Source organism: Sphaerodactylus townsendi, linkage group LG04 (genome assembly GCF_021028975.2).
Source record: "Sphaerodactylus townsendi isolate TG3544 linkage group LG04, MPM_Stown_v2.3, whole genome shotgun sequence".
Lineage (NCBI taxonomy): Eukaryota > Metazoa > Chordata > Lepidosauria > Squamata > Sphaerodactylidae > Sphaerodactylus > Sphaerodactylus townsendi.
In genome coordinates this window covers 135,936,376-135,959,144 of record NC_059428.1, presented here as the reverse complement: position 1 = coordinate 135,959,144, position 22,769 = coordinate 135,936,376, and the positions used below count along the sequence as shown (strand labels likewise).

The window sequence follows — 22,769 nt, the reverse complement described above, 5'->3', positions numbered from 1 at the left end:
CCATTGCCCATGCTCAAAAATGTAACACTTTTCACAGCAAGCCATTATTTGTCATGTCATCTGAATCTCTTCCCTTCCAGTTGAGATTCCAAAACCAGGCTTAGTCCTGGTTTAGAATGAACCATGCTTGGTTATTTGAACAGCCATGGATTAGCTATGAAAACTGTTAAATTTCTGAACCACATGCAGCCCAAGAATCTGTCTGTAATGATAAACTGCATATTTCCCTCCTGGAATGGTGTGAATGCTAGAGAGTCACTGCTCAAATAGAGCCATTACCAGTTGCCGGCAGAGCCAGATTGATCCAGCAAGATTAATCCACTGGTTGATTGTACAGTTTGTTGCTTCAGTTGATTCCCCATGCTTCCTATCTGGCACCACCATAAGAAGCATTCCAATTTGCCCAAGTGTTTGTGCAGTCTGGCAGGATTTTTGCTTGAAAGACTGAAATCAGATTTGCTACTAAATCTCTACTGGAAAGCTTTAATGTGTAGTAAATTTCAAAAGCTAAGCAGATTGGTCTTGGTTAGTCCTTGGATGGGAGATCAAGAAAATCCCAAGTTGCTAGACAGAGTCAGGCAATGGAAACCTGACTCCGGAACCTCTTTTGCCTTGAAAACCCTTTGAAGTTGCCATAAGCTGCACCTTGACATCACTTTCTACCTGATAGATTACGCATCTTTGTTCAGAAGAATATTCCCCTGGGTTTAATGCGGCCAATTCCACATTATTGTGTGTAGTTTTGTATGTATAACATTTTTTATTACCTAGAATTAGAACACTACTTGGCATTGTCTCTGTGACTGTAGTGAATCTCAGGGATGTTTCCAGCCCTGAGAAGTTTTAACCTGCTGCCAACACCTTAACCCTGTCTACTTGAACATCCTGGTACTGATAGAGCATCAGTTTCTTTCAACCACTTGTCAAACCTTTTTGGGTATATAACCAGCTGAGTGGCACCATGCAGACTTAACTATTTTCGGGAAAGTAATGCTGAATGGCAGGCATTTTATATAACTCTAAAGAGAGAGATGCTTTTTAGAAAGACTTGAACATTTACTGTGACCTCATAGCCTCTGAATATGGGTTTTGAAGTGGAAGATTGAGCGGTAGTTGATAGTTGAGAAGGCTACTGAGAGGCGGTCACAGCGTGGCTGTGCATGTGTCTCTCTCTCAGAGAGAGAAATTTCCGAGACCAAACCTGTTCTTGTTTACTCAGTTTTACGCAGTTCAGTTCTACACAGACTTACTCCTTGGTATGTTTGTTTATTTATAATGTATTTTTATTCATCTTTATTTATAACTAGCGGTACCCGGCCAAGCGTTGCTGTGGCCCAGTCTGGTGAAATGGGAAAGAAAGAAAAACGAAAGCAGACGTTTCTAAGATGTTTGATTTAACAATGCTTGTGGGTGTACAATATTTTTTGATGTTGCATTGTCTGTGCAGATATAGAGATGGTGTGGTTTGCTGACTGTGGAACACGCAACATATAATTGACCACGTGAGAAGCAATCCATGTATAGATCTAAACCACACAGTTGTAAAGATTGGCCCTGAGCTTTGCAGATGGTGATTGCAAACAGCATTCGAATTGGGAATTGCAATCTCTCAAATTGAAATGGGATATCCGTTGGAATCCTCTTTTGACGTCACTAAATTGCGCGGTGGTCACAAAAGAACTTTGTGAGAAGTGAGGATGTTGCATTGTTGAAACAGACCAGGCCTTAGTCAACGCGAGGGGGGTCCCCGTGGTACTTTTACCCCCCCAGATTTCACCAGCTACACCTTGGGGAGCCTGAAGGAAACACAGCTGGGGACCGTGGGCTTCCTCAACAGGTGGGGGGAAACTTAGTATCCGGAGCTGCAGGTCTCCGTGGAGTTTGAAACAGACACCTGTTAGCATTTGTTGTGCCCATTTGACCTTTCCCTGCCAGATTTCCCAGTCTGCATTGGCGAGGCTTCAAAACGAAGATCTGTGATTATACTGTGTGTCAGAGAAAGTTGTTTAATATGGTCAGTTTGAGGTGTAGATGTTGAGAAAACTGTCCACGTTAGAATATAGTCCCAAACGAATATGAGCACAGGCAACCAGAGCACAGGCAACATCGGAATTTATGTAATGTCCACCAGATGGCGCTATTTTTTAAAAGCATGGTTTACCTGTCACAGGTGTGACACCTGTATCATAGTTTAATAGTAGGTATATTAAAACACGCGCGTATTCGAATGCAATGTTGTGTCAAAATTTCAAACCAATTGGTGAAGAAGTTTCGGAGATTTCAGATTTTGAACAAACGTACATTTACATTTTTATTTATATAGATTAAACTTTTAGACCACCTTCCCCCAGAGGGCTCAGGGCAGTGAACATCCAACAATCATATACAATTAAAACTTAAAACAATAAAAACAGATACATACGATAAAAAACAAACTATGTCAGATGGTGACAATCCCACTCCCCACCCTCCATCGTGCCCACGGGAGGCCTAGATATCATGGGAATCAACCCGGCTGGCCAAATGCCTGGCGGAAGATATCTGTTTTACAGGCCCTGCAGAAACCTTGTAGGTCCCTCAGTGCCCCGGTCTCCTTGGGGAGCCTGTTCCACCAGTTAGGGTCCAGGGAGTTAGTAATTTGTTGAATCCCCTGCCACACCCTCCTCACATTGTTATTATGAAAATAATCCTCAACCTTCCTCTTATAACTCATCTTGGCTTGTCGAATACCACTCTTGAGACTGGCTCTCATCAGGTTTTAAGAGACCGAACTATACTGAACAAGCGTGTTGGGCGCGAGTGAGCCGCTGCGATAGAAGAAGCAAAATACCTTATCTTCTTTTCCTTCACAGCTCCCTCGTAGGATCTCATAAACGCTCGATACAAGTGTCTTGTCCCTTTGTCAAAAGCCCGCCGCCACACATGCTCTAGCCATCTCAACTCCCGCTTCATCCGTCACAGCTCCTTGGTATACCAAGGAGCCAGTCTGGCACAGGTGCAGAGAAGACGCCTTGGGGCGACAGCCTTGATGGCTTTAGAGAGCCTGGCATCCCAGCTCTACCAGCCCATCAAGAGTGATGCCAGTGGGAGGGGTCTCCAGCAGAGTTTCTTGGAACCGCTCCAGGTCCATTAGTCTCTGCGGGCGGGCTAAAATATGCCCATTGCCTAGACAGGGGCGCAGCAGCATCTATTCGAGCCTTAAGGACGTAGTGGTCAGACCATGCACTCTTATCAATAGAGGATAAGCCCACATACATACCTGCTGCGAAGATCAGGTCCAGAGTGTGGCCGTGCTGATGCATGGGACTCCCAGTGTTTACCAAGGAGAGACCTAGCGTCACCATGGTTGACACTAGATCAGCGGCTACCAAAGAGGAGGTCAAATCAACGTGGACATTGAAGTCACCCAACACTAGCAGGTTAGGGTAGTTATCTTATTCATTTATACCTGTTAGGATCTGTTACTCAGGTAATCAAACGAGACTCAACAAGGTTTTTAAGAGCTTTATTGGAACTGTGTCAGCCCAAGACTCAGAGAGCCGAAACTAAAGTTTGGCTCTCTGGTTCTGGTATATACCTGTAAGTTACTGTAAATTACAGTAAGTTACCCATAATCCCCCCACCCTCACATTCCCATAATATCAGCATTATAAAGAATGGTGGGAACCGAAGCATTGTTTACGGACAGGCGGTTCACTCTTTCAAAGGAAGGCAGATAAGAGTGAACGTTTAAGCTCTATTGACTAGTTACATGCAAGTGGGGGGAGGCCTCCTTTGCCCTGGGCAATGATAATGGCTGTGGCGTTGGGGCAGACGTGCAAGCTGCCAGGCCAAGGATGGCGCAGGCCTGACAATACCCTGCCTTTCTTCCCAAAGAGGTGTGCATCATTCGCCTCTCCTCCATTTTGCCCATCAAAATGCAGTAGAATATTATGTTGTTGGAAAAGTACCGTATATACTTGTGGATAAGTCGAGTTTTTCAGCCCTTTTTCAAGGCTGAAAAATGCCCCCCTCAACTTATATGCGAGTCAGTGATCCCCCCGCGACGCCCCACCCCCACACTTACTTTAACAAACGCAGCAGGCTTGAGAAGAGGGCTAGCCTGTGTTCCCTTCCAGGCTGAAACGGCCTGCTGGGGACTACATTCCCCAGGAGACCCTGGGAAATGTAGTTTCCACCAAGTCCAAACGATTTCCTGAAAGGGAACAAGGCAGCAGGTCTCTTCTCAAGCCTGCTCCCAATAAGGAGGATAATAGCTATATTGGCCATGTTCATCTGTTGTAGCAAAATTAAACTGGGGTCCAATCACGCCTTAAAAACTAACAGTATTTATTTCGTGACCTGCAAAAACTCACAATAAAATAAATGTTAGTCTTTAAGGTGCTGCTGGATTTCTGCGTTATTTAAGAAATGAAGGCTTGCTTCATGCTTAGCTTTCATAACTATGAACTCCCCTGAACCTCTTAGTTTTTTTTTTTTTTTTGGTAATGTGCTGAGGTTATGATCCTAATCACTTTGACTGCAATTTCCTCATCTCTTGTCTTCCAGCACATCCTTCTTTTCTAGGCTGTTTGTCTCTTGGAATTTTCTTTCTGCCTTTTAAGACCAAAGGCATCTCATGACTTGTCACTCAGCTGCTTCGCAGGTCAGAGTCCTTTCCCCCTTGCTGTCTTGCGGCTTCTCCTTCCTGGAACTGTTTTTCAGGATCTCCAATTTGTTCCTGCACCATTAAAAGAAAGATTAGTGGTGACTGACCGCTGCAGTCACTTGTTGCCCTCTAAGTAGATTGTCAAGGTGGCAGTAGTGAAACAACCTTCCCCCCACAACAGTTGGCTGTCTGGGGTGACCAAATGTAATAAGCATATTATTTATCATGAAGCTCAATAATAGTCCACAACTGGTCAAAATGTGGTGGAAGTGATGATGAAATCGTGGATTTGTTGGCATAGAGCCATCTTACCCTGTTGACCAGAGAAAGTGGTCCAAGAATATTTATCTGTTTATCTCTTCAGTATCTGATGTATTCCTTTTCAGATCAGATAAATGAGACTCGAGTTGCTCCTTTTCTCACTGAGGTCTCTTTTTCTTTGCAACTACATGTTCATATGACCAGTTTTTATTTGCTGCTCTTTCTTAAGTATATTAAGCTAGAGCTGACTGCTTTGTGAACATTCACAACCCCCTCCCCCTTATTTTTGGCAGTTGTGGCTCAGACACAATGCTGTTCTCCGTACTTTGACAGGATTCCATTACTGATTTATCATTCTGGTTCTAGTGAAAGTAATAGCTTTGCTGCTGTCTTACAGAAGTCCGAAATGTACATTTTAGTATCTCAGTAGCTGAGATGAAATTTGTGTCCTTAGTAAAAATTGGCACCAGAATGTTCTTCAAATCTGTAATTACTGTCACATATCTGATAATGCAAATCCCAGCAGATGAAGTAGAAGCAAAATGCCCGAGGCAAATGGCAAAATCTAAATAATATTTTAGAAAAGTAATATTTGCAGGAAAAATAGCTAAAAAATAGAAAAATTTTGCACTCTTAAAGGTATTCTAAAAAGCTGCTTCCTGGGTGGGCAGTCACTTTTTGGTTGGGCAGTTGCTGGGTACATTCCTGCTTTGATTTGTCTATGAACCGAAATATCACTTATGCTGACACATTGAATGAATGTGCAGGTATGAAGGGAAAAGGGCTGTAAAATTTATTTCCTAGCTTTCTTCCCTTGTATTGGCATCGGGTAAAATGAAGGTTTTACAGGATGAAATTGTGATTTTGGAAAAATGAACTGGGGTTTTTTGAGAGATTGTAGGTTGAACAAAAGATACTGAATTACATGTATTTTATTTTCAAAAATAATAATGGCAGATTTAGAAGTCTGGAGTTCATTCCAGAAAGTGAACCAACACTGAACATTCTAGTTTTTCCGTCTGTTTGAAGGTTTGTCATTACAGCTGTAAATCAGAGATCAAGGACTGTATTTCAGTGATGGAGAAGTCGATCTATGGCTACCAATCTTGATCCATTGTGGGCATCTTGATCCTCCTTGATCTCAGATTGCAAATGCCTTAGCAGACCAGGTGCTCAGGAGTAGCAGCAGCAGCAGAAGGCCATTGCTTTCACATCCTTCATGTGAGCTCCCAAAGGCACCTGGTGGGCTACTGTGAGTAGCAGAGTGCTGGACTAGATGGACTCTGGTCTGATCCAGCAGGCTAGTTCTTATGTTCAAGAAATGGTCAGTGCTATCTCTGTGACCAGAATGTGCAAATGTTTTCCATTTTGTTGTTAAATGTATAGTTTTTAAAGGCAATAATCAGTAAAAAAATTTGCATTTCAGGTGATACAGTTACCATTGGCGAAGTGTCATTTAAACTCAAAGCGTCAAAGAACCCAGAACTTGTCCCAGGGAACTACAGTAAGAAACCTCATTCTTCTAAAATCTTGCTTAAAATAGGGGGCCCTGTTGAATATGTGTGTTCAATGCTGCCAAGTCACTTCCAACTCATGGTGACCCTATGAATCAGTGTCCTCCAAAATGTCCTATACTGTTGGCAGTGGAACCTGCGGCCCATCTACCGAGCAGCCTGAGAGTGATGTTGCTTGCCCAGCCCAGGCAGCCCGTTACAAGCGCTGCTGCAGCAGCAGCGACCTGTCTTCCTCCCCAGAGTGACCTCAGGCGCTAACCAGGTTGTTGTTGGGAAAGCGTCTTCCCCTCTTGGCCAGCCAGTCGCGAACTGCGCGCCCAGGGGAAAATTCCTCCTCCCGTGTCACCGCCGTGCGTCTGCGGAATGCAGCCCGCCCGCGCATCCCCGACCTCCAGGGAGTCGGAGGGCAGCGATGAAGCTGCGCCGCCAGCGGCAGAGTGATATGGAAGGAAAACAGCATCCCGGCGAACGCCTGCCTTCTGCCGACCTCCCGCCTGCTGCATGCGCTTCCGATATCGGCTGGGCTCCATACGCCCGGCCGAAACTCTGCGCCCGGCGTGGGGGCGACCGGAGGCCGTGCAGAAACGGCCAGTGTCTCTCAAATTAACAGCTTCCTCTTTTCCTGCTGCCTTCAACATTTCCTTGCATTATTGTCTTTTCCATTGACTTATCTTCTCATAATGTAGCCAAGTGTGATAGCCTCCATATAGTCATTTTAGCTTTGATTTGACCTAGAAGTCACTGGTTTGCCTTTTTGGTGGTCCATAGTATCCATCAAACTTTCCTCCAACCACGTTTCAAAGGAACCTGCTTTATTCCTGTCAGTTTTCGTTGTCCAACTTCTACACTTGTATATAGTAATAGGGAATACTGTGGCATGAATTAACTTTGGTTTCCAGTAACATGTCCTTAAACTTAAGAATCTTTTCTAGCTCCTTCCTGGCTGCCATTCCCACTCTCCATTTCCTGCTGATTTCTTGGTTTCAGTCTCCCTTCTGGTTGATGATGGAGCCAAGGGTCCAGTTGAATAGTGTCCAGAGGTGGGATCCAGCTGGTTCTCACAGGTTCCCAAGAGTAGGTTACTAATTATTTGTGTGTGCCAAGAGGGTGTTACTAATTGGTGATTTTGCCACGTGATTTTTGCCTTAGTGACGCCCCTCCTCTCAGCAGTAGCATGCAGAACTTGAAGCAGTCTAGCAGGAGGTGCACTGGCGTGCGTGGCAGCCTGCGCCTGCGTGCATTTGTTTCCCGCCCAGGACTGGCACAGCGGCTGCGTCCTTGCCACAGCCCCGCCCAGGAACGCCCCGCCCCCGGAATGCCTGGCCACGCCCCCGTTGTGCCCCGCCCAGCCCCATTGGAGTTACACCACAGTTTGAATCCCACCACCATGGGAACCTGTTACTAAAATTTTTGGATCCCACCACTGATAGTGTCTATAAATGAGAATGTACTTTATGGTGGGTGGAGTGTTGGATTAAACCATGGAGACCCAGGTTCAAATCCCTCCTCCATCATGATGCTTGCTAGGAGGCCAGGGCCAGTCATCGTAACTCAGCCTTACTAACCTTACCGGCTTGTTGTGAGATGGGGTGGATGGGAAAGAGAGAGAGCATACTGTTTACACGGCCCTGAGTTCCTAAAAGGAAGGGCAGGATAGAAATGTAATAAATATAAAATGCTGTCTTAAGTTCTGTGGGAATATTGCTTCACTTTTCTTGGGAGGGGCAGCTCTTGGATCTTGTTTAGAAAGGGGCTGTTGGGGATGTCATCTATGCGATGGAGATCCATTCCCAATTCTATGTAATGGCTCAAGATAAACAAATCAATGCTGCTCTAGAGGTATATGTAACCAGCCTGCTATATATTACCACTGCCGTCTGTGCATTCTTGCCTTGATCTTTACTTTATGGCTTCACACACTTTGTAGACAAGTAGGCTTCGCCTGGTACCTTTGTCCCATGAGAAAAGAATTCCATCCGTTATCTCATGGGGCAAAAAGCCAGGTGGTTCTCTCTCTTGCTGTCTGCCGCTGATCTTGGGGAGCCTCCAAAGACTGTTTTTCACAAATTCTTGGAAAAACAGGAAGGGGGCTTTCAGTGGGGAATAAAGGGTACTGTGAATGCCAGTTTCATTAGAACGTAGCCTGTTGTGTGGCCTCCAATAAGGCCTGACAATGACCTTGAAAGTTCCAGGTCTGCATTTTAATTCAAGCCTCAGATCCCTCCAACTGGTAGAATCTCAATCAGACGGGGGTGGGGGGGGAAATGGCCATCTTTACAAGGTGTAGGTTTTGGGGAAATTCTCAGTTCGACCTAATTGTAAACCACAGTAGCCTTGTTCACACGTTACAGTGAACGTATGTGCATTCTTCATGTAAGAACGCATGAAGCTACCTTATACTGAACTGGACCATTGGTCCATCAAAGGCAGTATTGCCTACTCAGACGAGAAGAAAATAAGACCACATCAGTGGGCAGGACAATTATTGCCGGTATTTGGAAACCCTTGATATAATATCTATATAAAATAGAAAAAAATAAAGTGATGACTAGTGGTTTTGAAGGTTATGGATTGTTAAATTAAGATCTAATAGAGACAAATGAGACTGTTTATTAATAAGGGTTTTAAAGATTTAATTTCATTTTGATGTTTAATTCCCAAGTGCAGAAGGTGTAGGGTTTAAGGGTTAACATTTGGTATAGAAGAAACTGGAAGTCTATATGAAATAAATATTTTATAAGTTAGTGGATTTCAGTGTTTGTAGTTTGAGTTTGAAGTATACATGAAAAACTTTAAAACATGAACAGTTATTCAAGGTGGGAGCTGAGAAATTTCTGTAGAAGATCCAATGCAAATTGTAAACTGTGTAGGGATCTAGAAGAGATAAACTCTCAGCCTTTCTCTTACAAGTTCATCTTGTTTATTTCCCATTCTGTGTGCACTGGTGTAGAGACCTTGAAGGCCATGATGCATTTCCTCTGGTTGCTTCTTTAAGGATTTTTACCTCCCTCTGTTGCCTTCTTCACCTATTCGCTCAGTTCTCTCTATAACCTTTGGACTACCATCACTATCATTTTTGAACTCCTATCTGTTTGAATACTGTCTCCCTCACTTTAATATGCAACTTATCCTTGAAATCAGGCTCCATCCCTGAAGACTGGAAGATGGCCAATGTCACACCAATCTTTAAGAAAGGATCTAGGGGGGACCCGGGAAATTACAGGCCTGTCAGTTTGACATCTGTTCCTGGTAAATTAGTAGAATCTGTCATTAAAGATAAAATTATTAAACATGTAGAAAAGCAAGACCTGCTGAGGAAGAGTCAGCATGGCTTTTGCAGAGGCAAATCCTGTCTTACAAACTTACTAGAGTTCTTTGAGGATGTAAACAGGCATGTGGATAAGGGGGAACCAGTGGACATTGTCTACTTGGATTTCCAAAAGGCTTTTGACAAAGTTCCTCACCAGAGACTATTGAGAAAACTCAGCAATGAAGGAATAAGAGGGGAAGTCCTCCTATGGATTAAAAACTGGTTGAGGAACAGGAAGCAAAGAGTGGGTGTAAGTGGGAGAGTTACTCACAATGGAGAGATGTGGGGAGTGGTGTCCCCCAAGGATCCGTATTAGGACCAGTGCTCTTTAACCTGTTGTAAATGACCTGGAAGTAGGGGTGGGTAGCGTGGTGGCCAAGTTTGCAGATGATACCCAAATTATGTAGGGTGGGTGAGAACCACGAGGATTGCGAGGAGCTCCAAAGCGGACCTTGATAAATTAGGTGAGTGGGCTCAGAAATGGCAAATGCAGTTCAATGTAGCAAAATGCAAAAGATGATGCACATAGGGGCAAAAAATCCAAACTTCACATACACTTTACAGGGGTCCATTGCTGTCAGTCACAGACCAGGAAAGGGATTTGGAAGTCTTAGTTGTGATAGTTCCATGGGGATAATTAGGAAAAGGAATTGATAATAAAACTGCAAAGATTGTCATGCCCTTATATAAAGCTTGCATTGAATGCTGACTGCACTTGGAGTACTGTGTTCAGTTCGGGTTTCTTAATTAAATACATCTCAAAAAGGATATTGAAGAGATAGAAAAAGTGCAGTGAAGAACTAGCGAGGATGATTTGAGGGACTGGAGCACAGCAGCAGAAGGAAAGGCTGCGGCGTTTAGGACTCTTCAGTTTGGAGAGGAGGCGTCTGAGCGGGGGATATGGTTGGGGGATCTATAAAATTATGCATGGGGTAGAAAATGTTGACAGAGAGAAATTTTTCTCTCTTTCTCACAATACTAGAACCAGGGGGCATTCATTGAAAATGCTGGGGGGAAGAATTAGAACTAATAAAAGGAAACACTTCTTCACGCAACGTGTGATTGGTGTTTGGAATAGGCTGCCACAGGAGGTGGTGATGGCCACTAACCTGGATAGCTTTAAAAGGGGCTTGGACAGATTTATGGAGGAGAAGTCGATCTATGGCTACCAATCTTGATCCTCTTTGATCTGAGATTGCAAATGCCTTAACAGTCCAGGTGCTCGGGAGCAACAGCCGCAGAAGGCCATTGCTTTCACATCCTACATGTGAACTCCCAAAGGCACCTGGTGGGCCACTGCGAGTAGCAGAGAGCTGGACTAGATGGACTCTGGTCTGATCCAGCTGGCTTGTTCTTATGTTCTTATGTTCCCTCCCTCACATAATGCTCTGCCATTGAGCCCAGCCCCTCCCTGCAGATGTGTGTACACCTGGTTGTAAGAAAGATCCAACATGTGGAAGTGAAAGGTGGCAAAAGGTTGGGACAAGGAAACGTTTCTGGTGGCATTCAAGTAGTAATGATTAAATGACCTGACGGCTGTACCCAGAGTATTAGTATTGTTAGAACTTTCCATTCAAAGTTATTTGCTAAGTCATGTCTACAAGTCCTTCTGTGATCTCTTTGCTCCACATAAAGAAAATAGCACCATTTTATGGCCACGGAATAAAGCATGAGAATCCTCTGAGCTAAAAATGCTGGGTACATGTTGTGGGGAGGAGGGGAGGGCGGCTAGTAACTAGAATGTGACCAGGAGGACTTCAGAGCCCTGGAATGCCTGATATCCAGATGGTGATACCCACTCCTCGAGGCTCTTGAGAATTCTTGTATGTTGTATAGTGTTTGTGATCTGTTCTGCGTGACAGATTGTTTTCCCTTTTTGAATTTTGTTTCTATTTTAGGCATCTCTAAAGTCTGATCCAACTTCTTTCCTTAAAGCCATAACTAAAAATAGTTGCACTGATTCATGTGAAAAGTACCAGCAATGCTTGATTATGTAGTAAGAAAACTTCCCTCGGGCTCCTAACTCTCCTCCTGTGTCCTCCAATAAGATACAGTGGTTGGGCTTGAATTAGTGCAAGTTGGGCAGTACCATATGCTTAGGAAAAAAGAGCTAGAAGGGCAAGCAAGGGGATCAGACTCTACTGGAACTGTAACCAGTGCACTGCACAACCGTTCGACCTTTTCACACTGCTTTCTGAGTTCCAGACATTTTTCTGTAATTCTCTTCCATAGAGCGTTATCATACACAGCTCTGTGGGAAGGCCTACAGGCATCCCATAATTCCATACCAGTACCAGAAAGGTCAAGAATTGTGGCCATGGTATGCACTGTATGTTCCAGGCCCAGCTTTCCATGCAGTGTTTCACAGCAGTGTTGCTAATTAGCACAACCTCCAATGGAGAGTAGGAAGACCAGTTGCACAACAGCCCGGTCAGCTGGAGGCTTGGTCAGACAACTGGAGTCATTGGCATCTTTGCTGTTGCCAGGAATGAGAAGACCCTGAGAGGAAATTGCCACTATTATTTGAAATACACATTTTTATTGCTTTTAATTGTAAGCCACTGAAAAGCAAGTTATGAATATAATTATTTATGTACCGATCCAATGATCCAGCCATCTTGGTCAGAACCACTTACAAATAGCACCCATTTCTGTCCTTGGATAGAAGCTATTTTTGCCAAAATTTTAACCACAGCTTAGGTATAACAGCTGGGATCAGGTATAGCAACAAGGGAACCTGGGGACACTGTTGTTGGCTGTATCTCCCAAAGGCAAAGCTGTCACACACACAATCAATTAAAATATGGGACAAAATTTCACTTGTCTCAGACTCACATTTACATAATCTGTCTGAGTAATATAACCCTACCTTCCAGAACAGCAGAGAGAAAAGCCCTCCGATATGTTGGGACAGTCATCTGATGCAAATAAGGTGGAAGGGTTAAACTACTAAAATGTACTCTCGGGTTATTCTTGAAACTGATTCTGGGCCCTGTAGGACTTGATGCAATTCCACAGCATCCCTTCCCTCTTTTATTTACTGCTGAATTCTTACCGCTTATTCCTTCCATGCCTCATTGTGAGTTACTGACCTTCCATTTAAATGTTAGAGCGCCTTGTTTTTTATTTAATGATAGTTTTTGTTGTTTATATATGTAATCTTAATTGAACATGTTGTAAGCCTACCTGGGGTCGACGGTTAGAAATAGGTGGGACAAAAATCAAATCAATCAATAAATAAACAGGAGGAGCTGGAATACCAAATAACAGCATACTCTACCAAGCCCTGTGTTAGGTCTACAATTCTTGCCCTGTAAACAGACTCTGTTGTTGACTCTCTTTGGTCGATTCTGCACTTGCGTTATCGACCTAAGTTCGAGCTGCGTTGGACCTAAGTGCTCCGCACAACCACTGGGATCGATATGGTTTTGTACCAGTTTTGCCCTGTGTAACAGTCAAATTTCCGACTCCAATTGGGAACTACTACTTTTTCAGGGAACCACGCTGTAACTCAGCTTGATTCCGAGAGAAGTAAAATCGTGGAATTCCTCCTGGTGCCAGGGAGTCCCCCATTTATTAATCCGGCAGCTGAGTGTTTTGAATATGCTTTGTTACAGCTGCCCAATAAAAAAACGCCACCTTCGTCCCTCCATACCTGTGGCAGTTTTTTTTTTTATAGCGTGTGCTTGAGGATAGATGGAACATGGCGCATTAGAACAGTAGCCATTCCGAACTGGCGGAGCAGCGAAGAGGCACAGGATAGTTCCGCCCTCCGAGGCTGGGATCAAGCTGGTTTGCAGTGGGGAACAACAATGGCTTCGGGCTAGGTCAGTTACCTACTCCAGGAACTGGAATTGAACCTATTTTTACTTTCGTGTCTTGGGTCATCGCCCTTTCTTAATGGAACAGACATGAACACAAGCTTCTTCAAGCCAGTTCTAAAGCATGGGGAAAAGGTTAGGAATTTAATAGCCCCACTCCCCCTTTCATGTCAGTGGGAATCAGTCAGCCTCAGGTTTACAGTACAGTAAACCTTTATTAGGCATAAAGCCTCAGGTTTAATTCTGTCCAGTGGAGACATCTGCCTTATCATATTGCCTGGCAACCTGACCTTGCAGCACTCCTCGTTGGGGCCAATATGATGACATCTTGCCCTCAAGCTCACCAACCTCCAGTCAGGGTTACCTAACTGCCTTTGAAGCAGCAAGCATTTGATTAGCATGGCAGACATACTGTCAGGCATATAAATGATGCAGTGTACAGCACCGAACCCCTGGACCCTGTCGTAAGCCGACTGACAGTTAATGCCTTTAAGGCTCTGCCTCAGGGTAGTCGAGCAGCCCATGGGCCAGTGGGCAGGAGGAATGACGAGGGCAGCCCTCAGGTCTAAATATAATTAATAAACAAACAAAATGTGACTGCATATTGTTGAAGGCTTTGACAACCAGAATCAACTGACTGTTTTGGGTCTTCTGGGCTGCATGGCCGTGGTCTGGTAGTTTTTGTTCCTAGCGCTTTGCCCACCTCTATGGCTGGCATTTCCAGGGGCAAGTCACGGTAAGATGTGCAGCCCAACAGTGACCACATTTGTTGCAGTTATAGGCTGTTGGGTTGTGATAGGTAGTGTTTGTGTCGTTTGCAGTAGCATACGCCCTCCTGTTGTGGCTTGTGTTTGATTCCTAGTGAGCTTGTTGTGGTGTTGTTTTGAGAGAATGGCTGTGTGGAGGCGCCGTAGCAGGAGCTTGGACTCTGGCCCTTGAGCGTGAGGCTGCCTGGCCCTCCCGGGATCTGTGCTGTGCTTTTGGACTATTTTCTTGCATTGTGGAGGAGTTCGTTGGGCAATTGCCCTGCCTCAGGCTCTGAGAGGGACACCTCTTGCAAAGCCTTTATCGTGTGAGTGGTGTACTGGCTTTATTTATTTGACTAATTTATTTCCTTTTTTTATAGTCCATGTTCCTGACTTAAACTCGAGGCCATTTACAGGATAAAGCAGTGAAGTCAGACAAACAGTCAATGCACAGAGCAATGGGGCTTTGATTGCAGAACGTTTGGGGTCACATATCTAGACACCTATCTAGACTTTGCCTTCGGAGAATGTATTTCTGTTTGTACGCATCATTTTGAGAGGTGTGGTTGTTGGGCTGTTATCTGCTATTAAGTTGAATGCCCATTAATTATACTGAGTCAGACAGGGTGGCTCTGAGGGCTGCTAGTGCACAGGCATTTCAGTCTGTGTGTGGGAGGGGGTGGGATCCATCCCACCACAGTCTATCATTGAGGCAAGACTCTTTATTGTAGAGTCCCCAAACTTTTTGAGCCTGGAATTCTGACACTGAGTGATGGTCGCACCACAAAATGGCTGCCACAGGAGGGGATCCCTGCTTTATTTTGTTACAGTGGTCTCTTTCCTTGAGTAAGGGGGTGATGTGATGGATACTGTTGTCGGTATGATGATATGTTGCTATGACTATGTCATATGTTGCTATGTCAAGACTTTTTTGTATGCTCTGATTGGTAGTGGTAGAAATTGTCATCAAGGCACAGATGACTTTTCAACCCCTTAGGGTTTTTAAGGCAAGAGACGTTGGTTGTGAGAGTGGTGCCATTGCCTTCCTCCATGTCACAACCCTGGTAGTCCTTGGAGATCACCTATCCAAATTCTAACCATGGCTGGTTCTGCTTAGCTTATGAGATCGGGTTAGATTGGGCTGTTATCTGCTATTAAGTCGAATGCCCATTAATTCTGTTGATTTGTTTTCCCTTTCTCCACTTCCTACAAGTTCCTACAAGCCATAGGGTTGTCCACTGTGTAACAGTGTGTTTTGAATTCTTTTATGTGGAGGTGTTGCTGTGGTTTGACCTCCAAACTGGAACAGGTTATTTAGACTATCCATGAAACGTTGTCTCATAGTCCTCCACTTTCTTCGTTTCACCTTCTTCGTTTCACCCTTACTTGGCTTCAGCCCTGTTTCTCTTCTGACCTTTCTGGGAAGCTGCTGGCAAAGTGTGCTTGTGTGCCATGTGGACAAGAAGGTGCACATTTTTGCAGGACCTCTCCACACTGGCCTTGCTTACTTCTTTACTTCCTCTGCCCCTCCCCCCTTCATGACCAACAGCCTGAATTTTCTGAGCAGTAGAATTTTCAGGAACTATAATGGTGTAATGAGGACCAAGATCAAGAAAAGAAGACAACCCAACAGGAGATGAATTGACACCATAAAGCAGGGGTCTTCAAACTATGGCCCTCCAGATGTTCAGGAACTACAATTCCCATCAGCCCTGCTACTTGGCCATGCTGGCAGATGCTGATGGGAATTGTAGTTCCTGAACATCTGGAGGGCCATAGTTTGAAGACCTCTGCCATAAAGGAAGCCAGGGCCCTCAGCTCGCAACAAGCCTGTTCACGACAGGGCATTTTGGAGGCCATTAATTTTCAGGCATTGAAGCATGTGTGAGTTTAGAAGCAATTTTTGCATTGGTGAAATGTGCTTAGTTATTGGTATTTTTGTTCTGATTTAAAAGGAGCAAGATGCTTTAAATTGTGTGCGCTTGTTTTAGAATCGTTGCTAAGGGGGAACAAGGTGCGGGGAGCACGCTGCTTCTGCCAGCCAAGTGGAGAAACATCTGTCTTTAAAGCTTTTCTGCCAAGACCCCTGAGTGTATACACTGCCTTCTTCATTCAGTTTCAGACACTTTGGCTCAGTCTGTTATCCAGCATCTACGATGGATCATGCAAAAGGACCTTTTGGGCCAAGACATCTTCCTTATAGGACCCCCCGGGCCTCTGCGGCGGTCTATAGCTATGCAATATTTGGTAAGATTTTTGAGGAGATACCAGATTTCCATTGGGGAATTCAAGTTGATGCTATTTGTGCAATCCTGCACAGCTGTGTTTGCCAATCTGAGAAGGCCATAGAATCATAGAATTGGAGAGACCCCAAGGATCATCAAGTCCAACCCCTTGTCATGCAGGAACACACAATCCGAGCACTCCCAACAGATAGCCATCCAACCTGTTTAAAAACCTCCAAAGAAGGTAGTCTGCCATCTTCTGAGGTAGCGAATTCCACTGTTGAACAGGCCTTACCTCAGGAAGTTCTTCTAAATGTTTAGGTGGAATCTCTTTTCCTGCACCTTGATCTGAAGGTGTCTTCTTGGATTTTTGGCAGAGCGTTGACTTTCAAAAGCTTATACCCCAGAAAATGTTTTGGTCTACAAAGTTCTACTGGACTCGAATCCAGATCTTCTACTGCAGATCAGCAAAGCTACCCTCTAAAACTATCTGGTGAACCAGAGCGGTTTAGTTCTTTTTCCAAGGTTGAATCATATTCAGGACTGCTGTACCACTGAATTTTTAATTCGTTGCAGATTGAATGTTTTATTTGTTACGTCCCCTAATCACATTTTTTAAAAATTCCATGAATAGAAATATAAAACTGTGCCACGTCAGCCAAAGCAACAGTTTGAAAGACACCACCGTAGACTGTGAAAATAAGAGTAAATAAATGTGGGCATTCTGAAAGAAGCTACTGACGAACTTCTCCATTAGCAGAATGGAACTTTCCAGCCATTCTCCTACTGATCTCTGAAGAACGTTGTGCTCGAGGGGAAACAGGACCCTGAAGAATGGCATGGCGGAGGGGTGTCTGCAGTGGCAAGGGGAGCTGATGGAAACTGCCCAGTTAGTCTGCATCCAACCCAGTTTTTAAAATAGTTACTTCAAGCTGTTTTTCAAAATGAGAAGCTGTGTATGGTCTCCCAGTCTTTCCTGGTATGCCTGTCCAGAGGGGTCGTGGGAAACACAGATTTTCCAGAATGGTCTTACTTGAACTGCTATAATCCTGAGAAGTAAAGTGAATGAAAAACTTAATTTGCAGGGCAATTGGAAAGCATTGGACTTGACCCAGTGTGCTGGCAGCACGGCATCCCACTGTTGAGTTTAAGAGAACCTCATAGGTCCTGAACCTTTTTGAGCCTTTAGGCACCTGTGGAATACTGACACGGCATGGTGGCAATACACAGGGAGGAGTGGGGAATAAAATAGGTCTCTGCTGAGATAATGCTCAGCAGGTTGGGTTGCGTCCATGCGGAGCAGGATTCCGGTTTTATGTCAAATGTGGGAAACCTTTTTTAAAAAAAATGTATAACCTCCAAGTTTGATTTCACAGTGCAGCTGCTTTCAAGTATTTTACTGCATTCTTGGCAATAAAATATAACTGTTTTGAATCGCCCCATAAAACAAGTGATAAGAGTTTTATTGACTGGTTGGCACCCCACCCCCAATTTCGTGTGCTGTCCTTGTTACTGGATAAACACCTGCTCACAACTGAACGTTGTCTCCAAGGAAAACAAGTGGAGGGGCAGTAGAAGTAAAATATTATTTTTCTGAAATAATACTCATGGCATAAAACTGTTTATGGGGATCGCTTCACGTCCTGATGGGATGTCTGTCGGAGGCTGTGCAAGGTTGTGGCTTCACTTCGGTTCCCACGCAGGCCAGTCACAACACAACACAAGCCTTTGCTTTCTGCAAGGAGCCAGACTGGTTAAGACAGATTCCACATGGGCCAAAAACAGCGGCGTGAAAATGGTGTAAAAGGGTTTAAAACGGTATAAAAGGGTTTTCCCACCATTTTCACACAGCTGTTTTTGGCCCGTGCAGAATCCACCTAAATTGTGCCACCTGAATGACTTTTATTGCGGGAAGGTATTTGGGGGAAATAATGCAGGTGTGCTGAAAAACGGTGAAGCCTGCTAATTGAAGCTGCACCTAATGATCTACCTTAATCTCAGGCAGAGGAGGGATCCAGCAGGTTCTCACAGGTTCCTGAGAGTAGGTTACTAATTATTTGTGTGTGCCGAGAGGGGGTTACTAATTGGTGATTTTGCCACGTGATTTGGCCTTAGTGATGCCCCTCCTCTCAGCAGTAAAGCACGCGAGAACTGGAAGCAAAGTCTAGCAGGTGAGGTGCACCGGCCTGTGTACAGCCTGGCGCCATGCGTATTCGCTTCCCGTCACCAAGCGACCGGCGCAGCAGCTGGGCGCCCCTTTTGCCATACGCCCCACCCAGGAATGCCCTGCCCCCGTCGTGCCCCGCCCAGCCCCATTGGTGCTACGCCACAGTTTGAATCCCACCACCATGGGAACCTGTTACTAAAATTTTTGGATCCCACCACTGATCTCAGATATTTGTTCTTAGGTGGGATTTTCATTCTGTAATCTTGTACTCCATCTTACAGGAGCTGACAAAGCGAGAGGTGGAATACATAGCCCTCTCCAGGGACACAACAGAAACTGATCTCAAACAGCGGAGAGAGATCCGAGCTGGCACAGCCTACTATGTTGATCAGGTGAGCAGCAGCAGGGCCGACCCATTGCTTTCATGTGCAAACGGAAGAGAGTTGGTTGCTGAAGAAAGCCAGGGAGTGACTGAAAGAAGGTATTTAGAAGCCAAATATCCAGTTCGGGAGCAGAGCCTGCGGTTTGGGTTCTGTGTTCCATCAGCTACTTCTGCTGCTACTTATGCCGATGTGTTTGGGTTCCCAGTGTGCAGTCCGTGCAGCTACAGAAGGTAGAATCCTGGTTCTGGAAGGACTGGAGAAGGCAGAGCGGAACGTCTTGCCTGTGTTGAACAATTTGCTGGAGAACAGGGAAATGCAACTCGAAGATGGACGTTTCCTTGTGTCTGCAGAACGTTATGACAAACTATTGAAGGTACTATGAATGAACTGACGGCTCACATTTCTCTCACCAGCAGATAATTTGTAATTGGAATGAATGCATATAAGGTGCTGAAGGTGGGTCTCGCTAAGCCTTGTTTTTGTGCATATGAGGCTTGGTTTTTGATGTCTGTTTACTTTGTTGCAAGGCACTGACCTTTCCCTCACTGCAAATCCTCCATAGTTTTGCCCCCAACTGTCAGGGCCGTATGCTGTTACACATTTATGTATGATTGGCTTCAGTGGAAGGTGTGTTTTCCAGAGTACTTAATAACCTCTTTGGTCTTTGGGCCTGCCGTGATCAGGTGTATCTTCTTCCTGCAGGGGCTCTATGACTGCTGTAGTCAATTTTCCCACTTCTCGTAATTTTAAATAGTATAGCTCAGTGGTGACGAACCTTTGGCCCTCCAGATGTTATAGACTACAATTCCCATCAGTCTCTGCCAGCATGGCCAATTGGCCATACTGGCAGGGGGCTGGTGGGAAATGTAGTCCATAACATCTGGAGTGCCAACGGTTCGCCACCACGGGTATAGCTGCTTTTTGTGCTTTTATAAGAAAAGCCGTTTCCTGGCCGTGGGATCCTGTCTGCCTTGTAGGAGTTGGAGAGTACCAGTTCACCTGCTTCCCTCTCACCATTCAGACTGTTTGAAAAGAAGTGTGGCTAGAGGCTCCTGAAAACTTCTGAGCTTCCTGTCACCCATCCAGAATTTGCACTGCAGTGGATGTAGTCCAAAAAAAATGTTGCTGTAAGGATAGTCTTGAGGCAACGTAATATGAAATACATTTCAGTAATTATGGTGAAATTTGCATCTCTTGGCAATTAGCAGGTATATAATTTGCCATTTGTGTTCATCAGTCCTTTTGGACCTAGCATAAGCAAGTTACGAATCAAAACGCCCAGTTTAAAAGATGCATACAATAGAGCGTATGTTACCTTTCAAGGTCCTGGCCTTGTGTGCAAATTGCAGCTGTTTCAAAGTCTTGAGCTAGCCACACCTTTACAGGGTTTTAATGGATAGACCTTGGTGAAAAGCCAGAGATAACCTTTTTGACTGCTTCTGCCAGAAGAACAGTGGCGACTCAGTGATTTGTTTAAAGAGTGGGGAGGAGCTTTGAATTTAGTTCTTACATTTTCTGAGGTTTACATTGAGAAAATGCAGCAAACAGGAACTGGGTTTGGTTTGCTAACGTAGCTCCTAAAAATACTAAAACCACTCCACGAAATAGTGTGCTGATATTTACATTGTGTTGATAATTATGATGGGGCCATCCCCAGGTTTCCAAATTCACGTCATTGGTGGCATCCAGTTGAGAAATTCCATCTTTTTTCTGAAGATCCTGCTGGATTCTTATTTTATTCAGGAACACAAGAAGGCCGAGTTGGATACATGGAAAATTGTCCGAGTCAGCGAAGACTTCCGAGTGATTGCCCTGGGCCTTCCTGTACCCCGATATTTGGGTAATCCATTAGACCCACCTCTTCGGTCTAGATTTCAAGCTAGAGATGTTTACTATCTTCCCTTTAAGGTAAGTTATGTTACAAATCTGTGATCTTTTGCACAAAGCTTTTACGTTCTGCATTTACACATCTTTAATCTTAAAACATTAATTCATAATTGGTGTTGTGCGTTCTGTACTGAGATGGCATACTAAAAATTGATTCTGGACTCTGAAGGAAAGTCTTCCTTTCTTCCTTTCTTCATCATCCTTGTTGCCCTTCTCTGCACTTTTTCTATCTCTTCAATATCCTTTTTGAGATGTGGCGACCAGAACTGAACACAGTACTCCAAGTGCAGTCGCACCATGGCTTTATATAAGGGCATGACAATCCTTGCAGTTTTATTATCAACTCCTTTCCTAATTATCCCCAGAACAGAGTACTCTATTCAGTTCTGGTCATCACATCTCAAAAAGGATATCGAAGAGATAGAAAAAGTGCAGAGAAGGGCAACGAGGATGATTGAGGGACTGAAGCATCTTCTTTATGAGGAGAGGCTGCAGCGTTTGGGACTCTTCAGTTTGGAGAGGAGACGTCTGAGGGGAAATATGATTGAAGTCTATAAAATTATGCATGGGATAGAAAATGTTGACGGAGAGAATTTTTTCTCTCTTTCTCACAATACTAAAACCAGGGGGCATATATTGAAAATGCTGGGGGGAAGAATTAAGACTAATAAAAGGAAACACTTCTTCACGCAACGTGTGATTGGTGTTTGGAATATGCTGCCACAGGAGGTGGTGATGACCACTAACCTGGTTAACTTTAAAAGGGGCTTGGACAGATTTATGGAGGAGAAGTCGATCTATGGTTACCAATCTTGATCCTCCTTGATCTAAGACTGCAAATGCCTTAGTAGACCAGGTGCTTGGGAGCAGCAGCAGCAGCAGAAGGCCATTGCTTTCTCATCCTGCATGTGAGCTCTCAAAGGCACCTGGTGGGCCACTGTGAGTAGCAGAGTGCTAGACTAGATGAACTCTGATCTGATCCAGCAGGCTTTTTCTTATGTTCTTATGTTCTTACAACACACACGGCTCAGATACACCAGTCCAGGGTGGGCTCAGCATTTTGCTCGTGTGTTAGTTGTTAGTTGACCTTAAACTCCTTGGATTCCATTGTTCCATACAAGGCTGTTGAGTTTTGGGGTGCCATGAAATGCACTGGTGCTGTGGAGCTCATGGAGCGCACCATGTTGGAGTTCATGGGTCTACGCAATTATTCTAGAACACCATGGCTCTAGTACAGTAAAGCACTGTAGCCTGATATGTGATATTGTGCTCTGTTTTAGGATCATCTTGCAGCGTTATATCGTGCTGGACCTAATGTTGCAACAGAGAGGTAAATACATTAAAATGCTGTACAAGGGTTTTTAATTTTAATTTCCTGGTGTCTTGCCTGCAGAGTCACTGTGAATGTCATACGGATTACCTGAAAAACCAATGGATTGTGGCGTGGTTAGGACATGAGGGACAGAAACTCAAATAGCTCGCTTAGGCAATTAAGTGAATTTTGCTTCTGCTTTACCTCGCAGAGTAGGGATGGTATAAAACTATGGATAAGTAGCTATGTGGGATCAGGCCAGTGGTCCCCCTAGTCCAGCATCCTGTTTCACAGACTGTCCAACTGGATCATGCCCTTGAAGGTCTATGACAGTGATGGCAAACCTAGGGCACGGGTGCCAGAGGTGGCACTCAGAGCCCTCTCTGTGGGCACGCACAGAGTTCATCGTGGGGGGTGGAAAATCACTTCCCCCCCCCCCACACACACACACATCTAGGCTGGCCTCGACTGCTGGGCTTGATTATTAGCATTAAA

At 44.6% G+C, this 22,769-nt stretch overlaps 1 protein-coding gene across 2 annotated transcripts in view; it reads left to right on the top strand.

Annotated features, from left to right (window-relative positions):
- Window positions 1-22,769, top strand: part of VWA8 (von Willebrand factor A domain containing 8) — a 114,740-nt gene that overhangs the window by 1,781 nt on the left and 90,190 nt on the right. For both annotated transcript variants that reach the window (XM_048494282.1, XM_048494281.1), the window contains exons 2-7: window positions 6,336-6,413; window positions 16,417-16,547; window positions 18,974-19,084; window positions 19,281-19,448; window positions 20,819-20,983; window positions 22,243-22,292. In XM_048494282.1, the coding sequence (XP_048350239.1) occupies window positions 6,336-6,413; window positions 16,417-16,547; window positions 18,974-19,084; window positions 19,281-19,448; window positions 20,819-20,983; window positions 22,243-22,292 (703 nt within the window). The remainder of the gene's footprint in view (window positions 1-6,335; window positions 6,414-16,416; window positions 16,548-18,973; window positions 19,085-19,280; window positions 19,449-20,818; window positions 20,984-22,242; window positions 22,293-22,769) is intronic.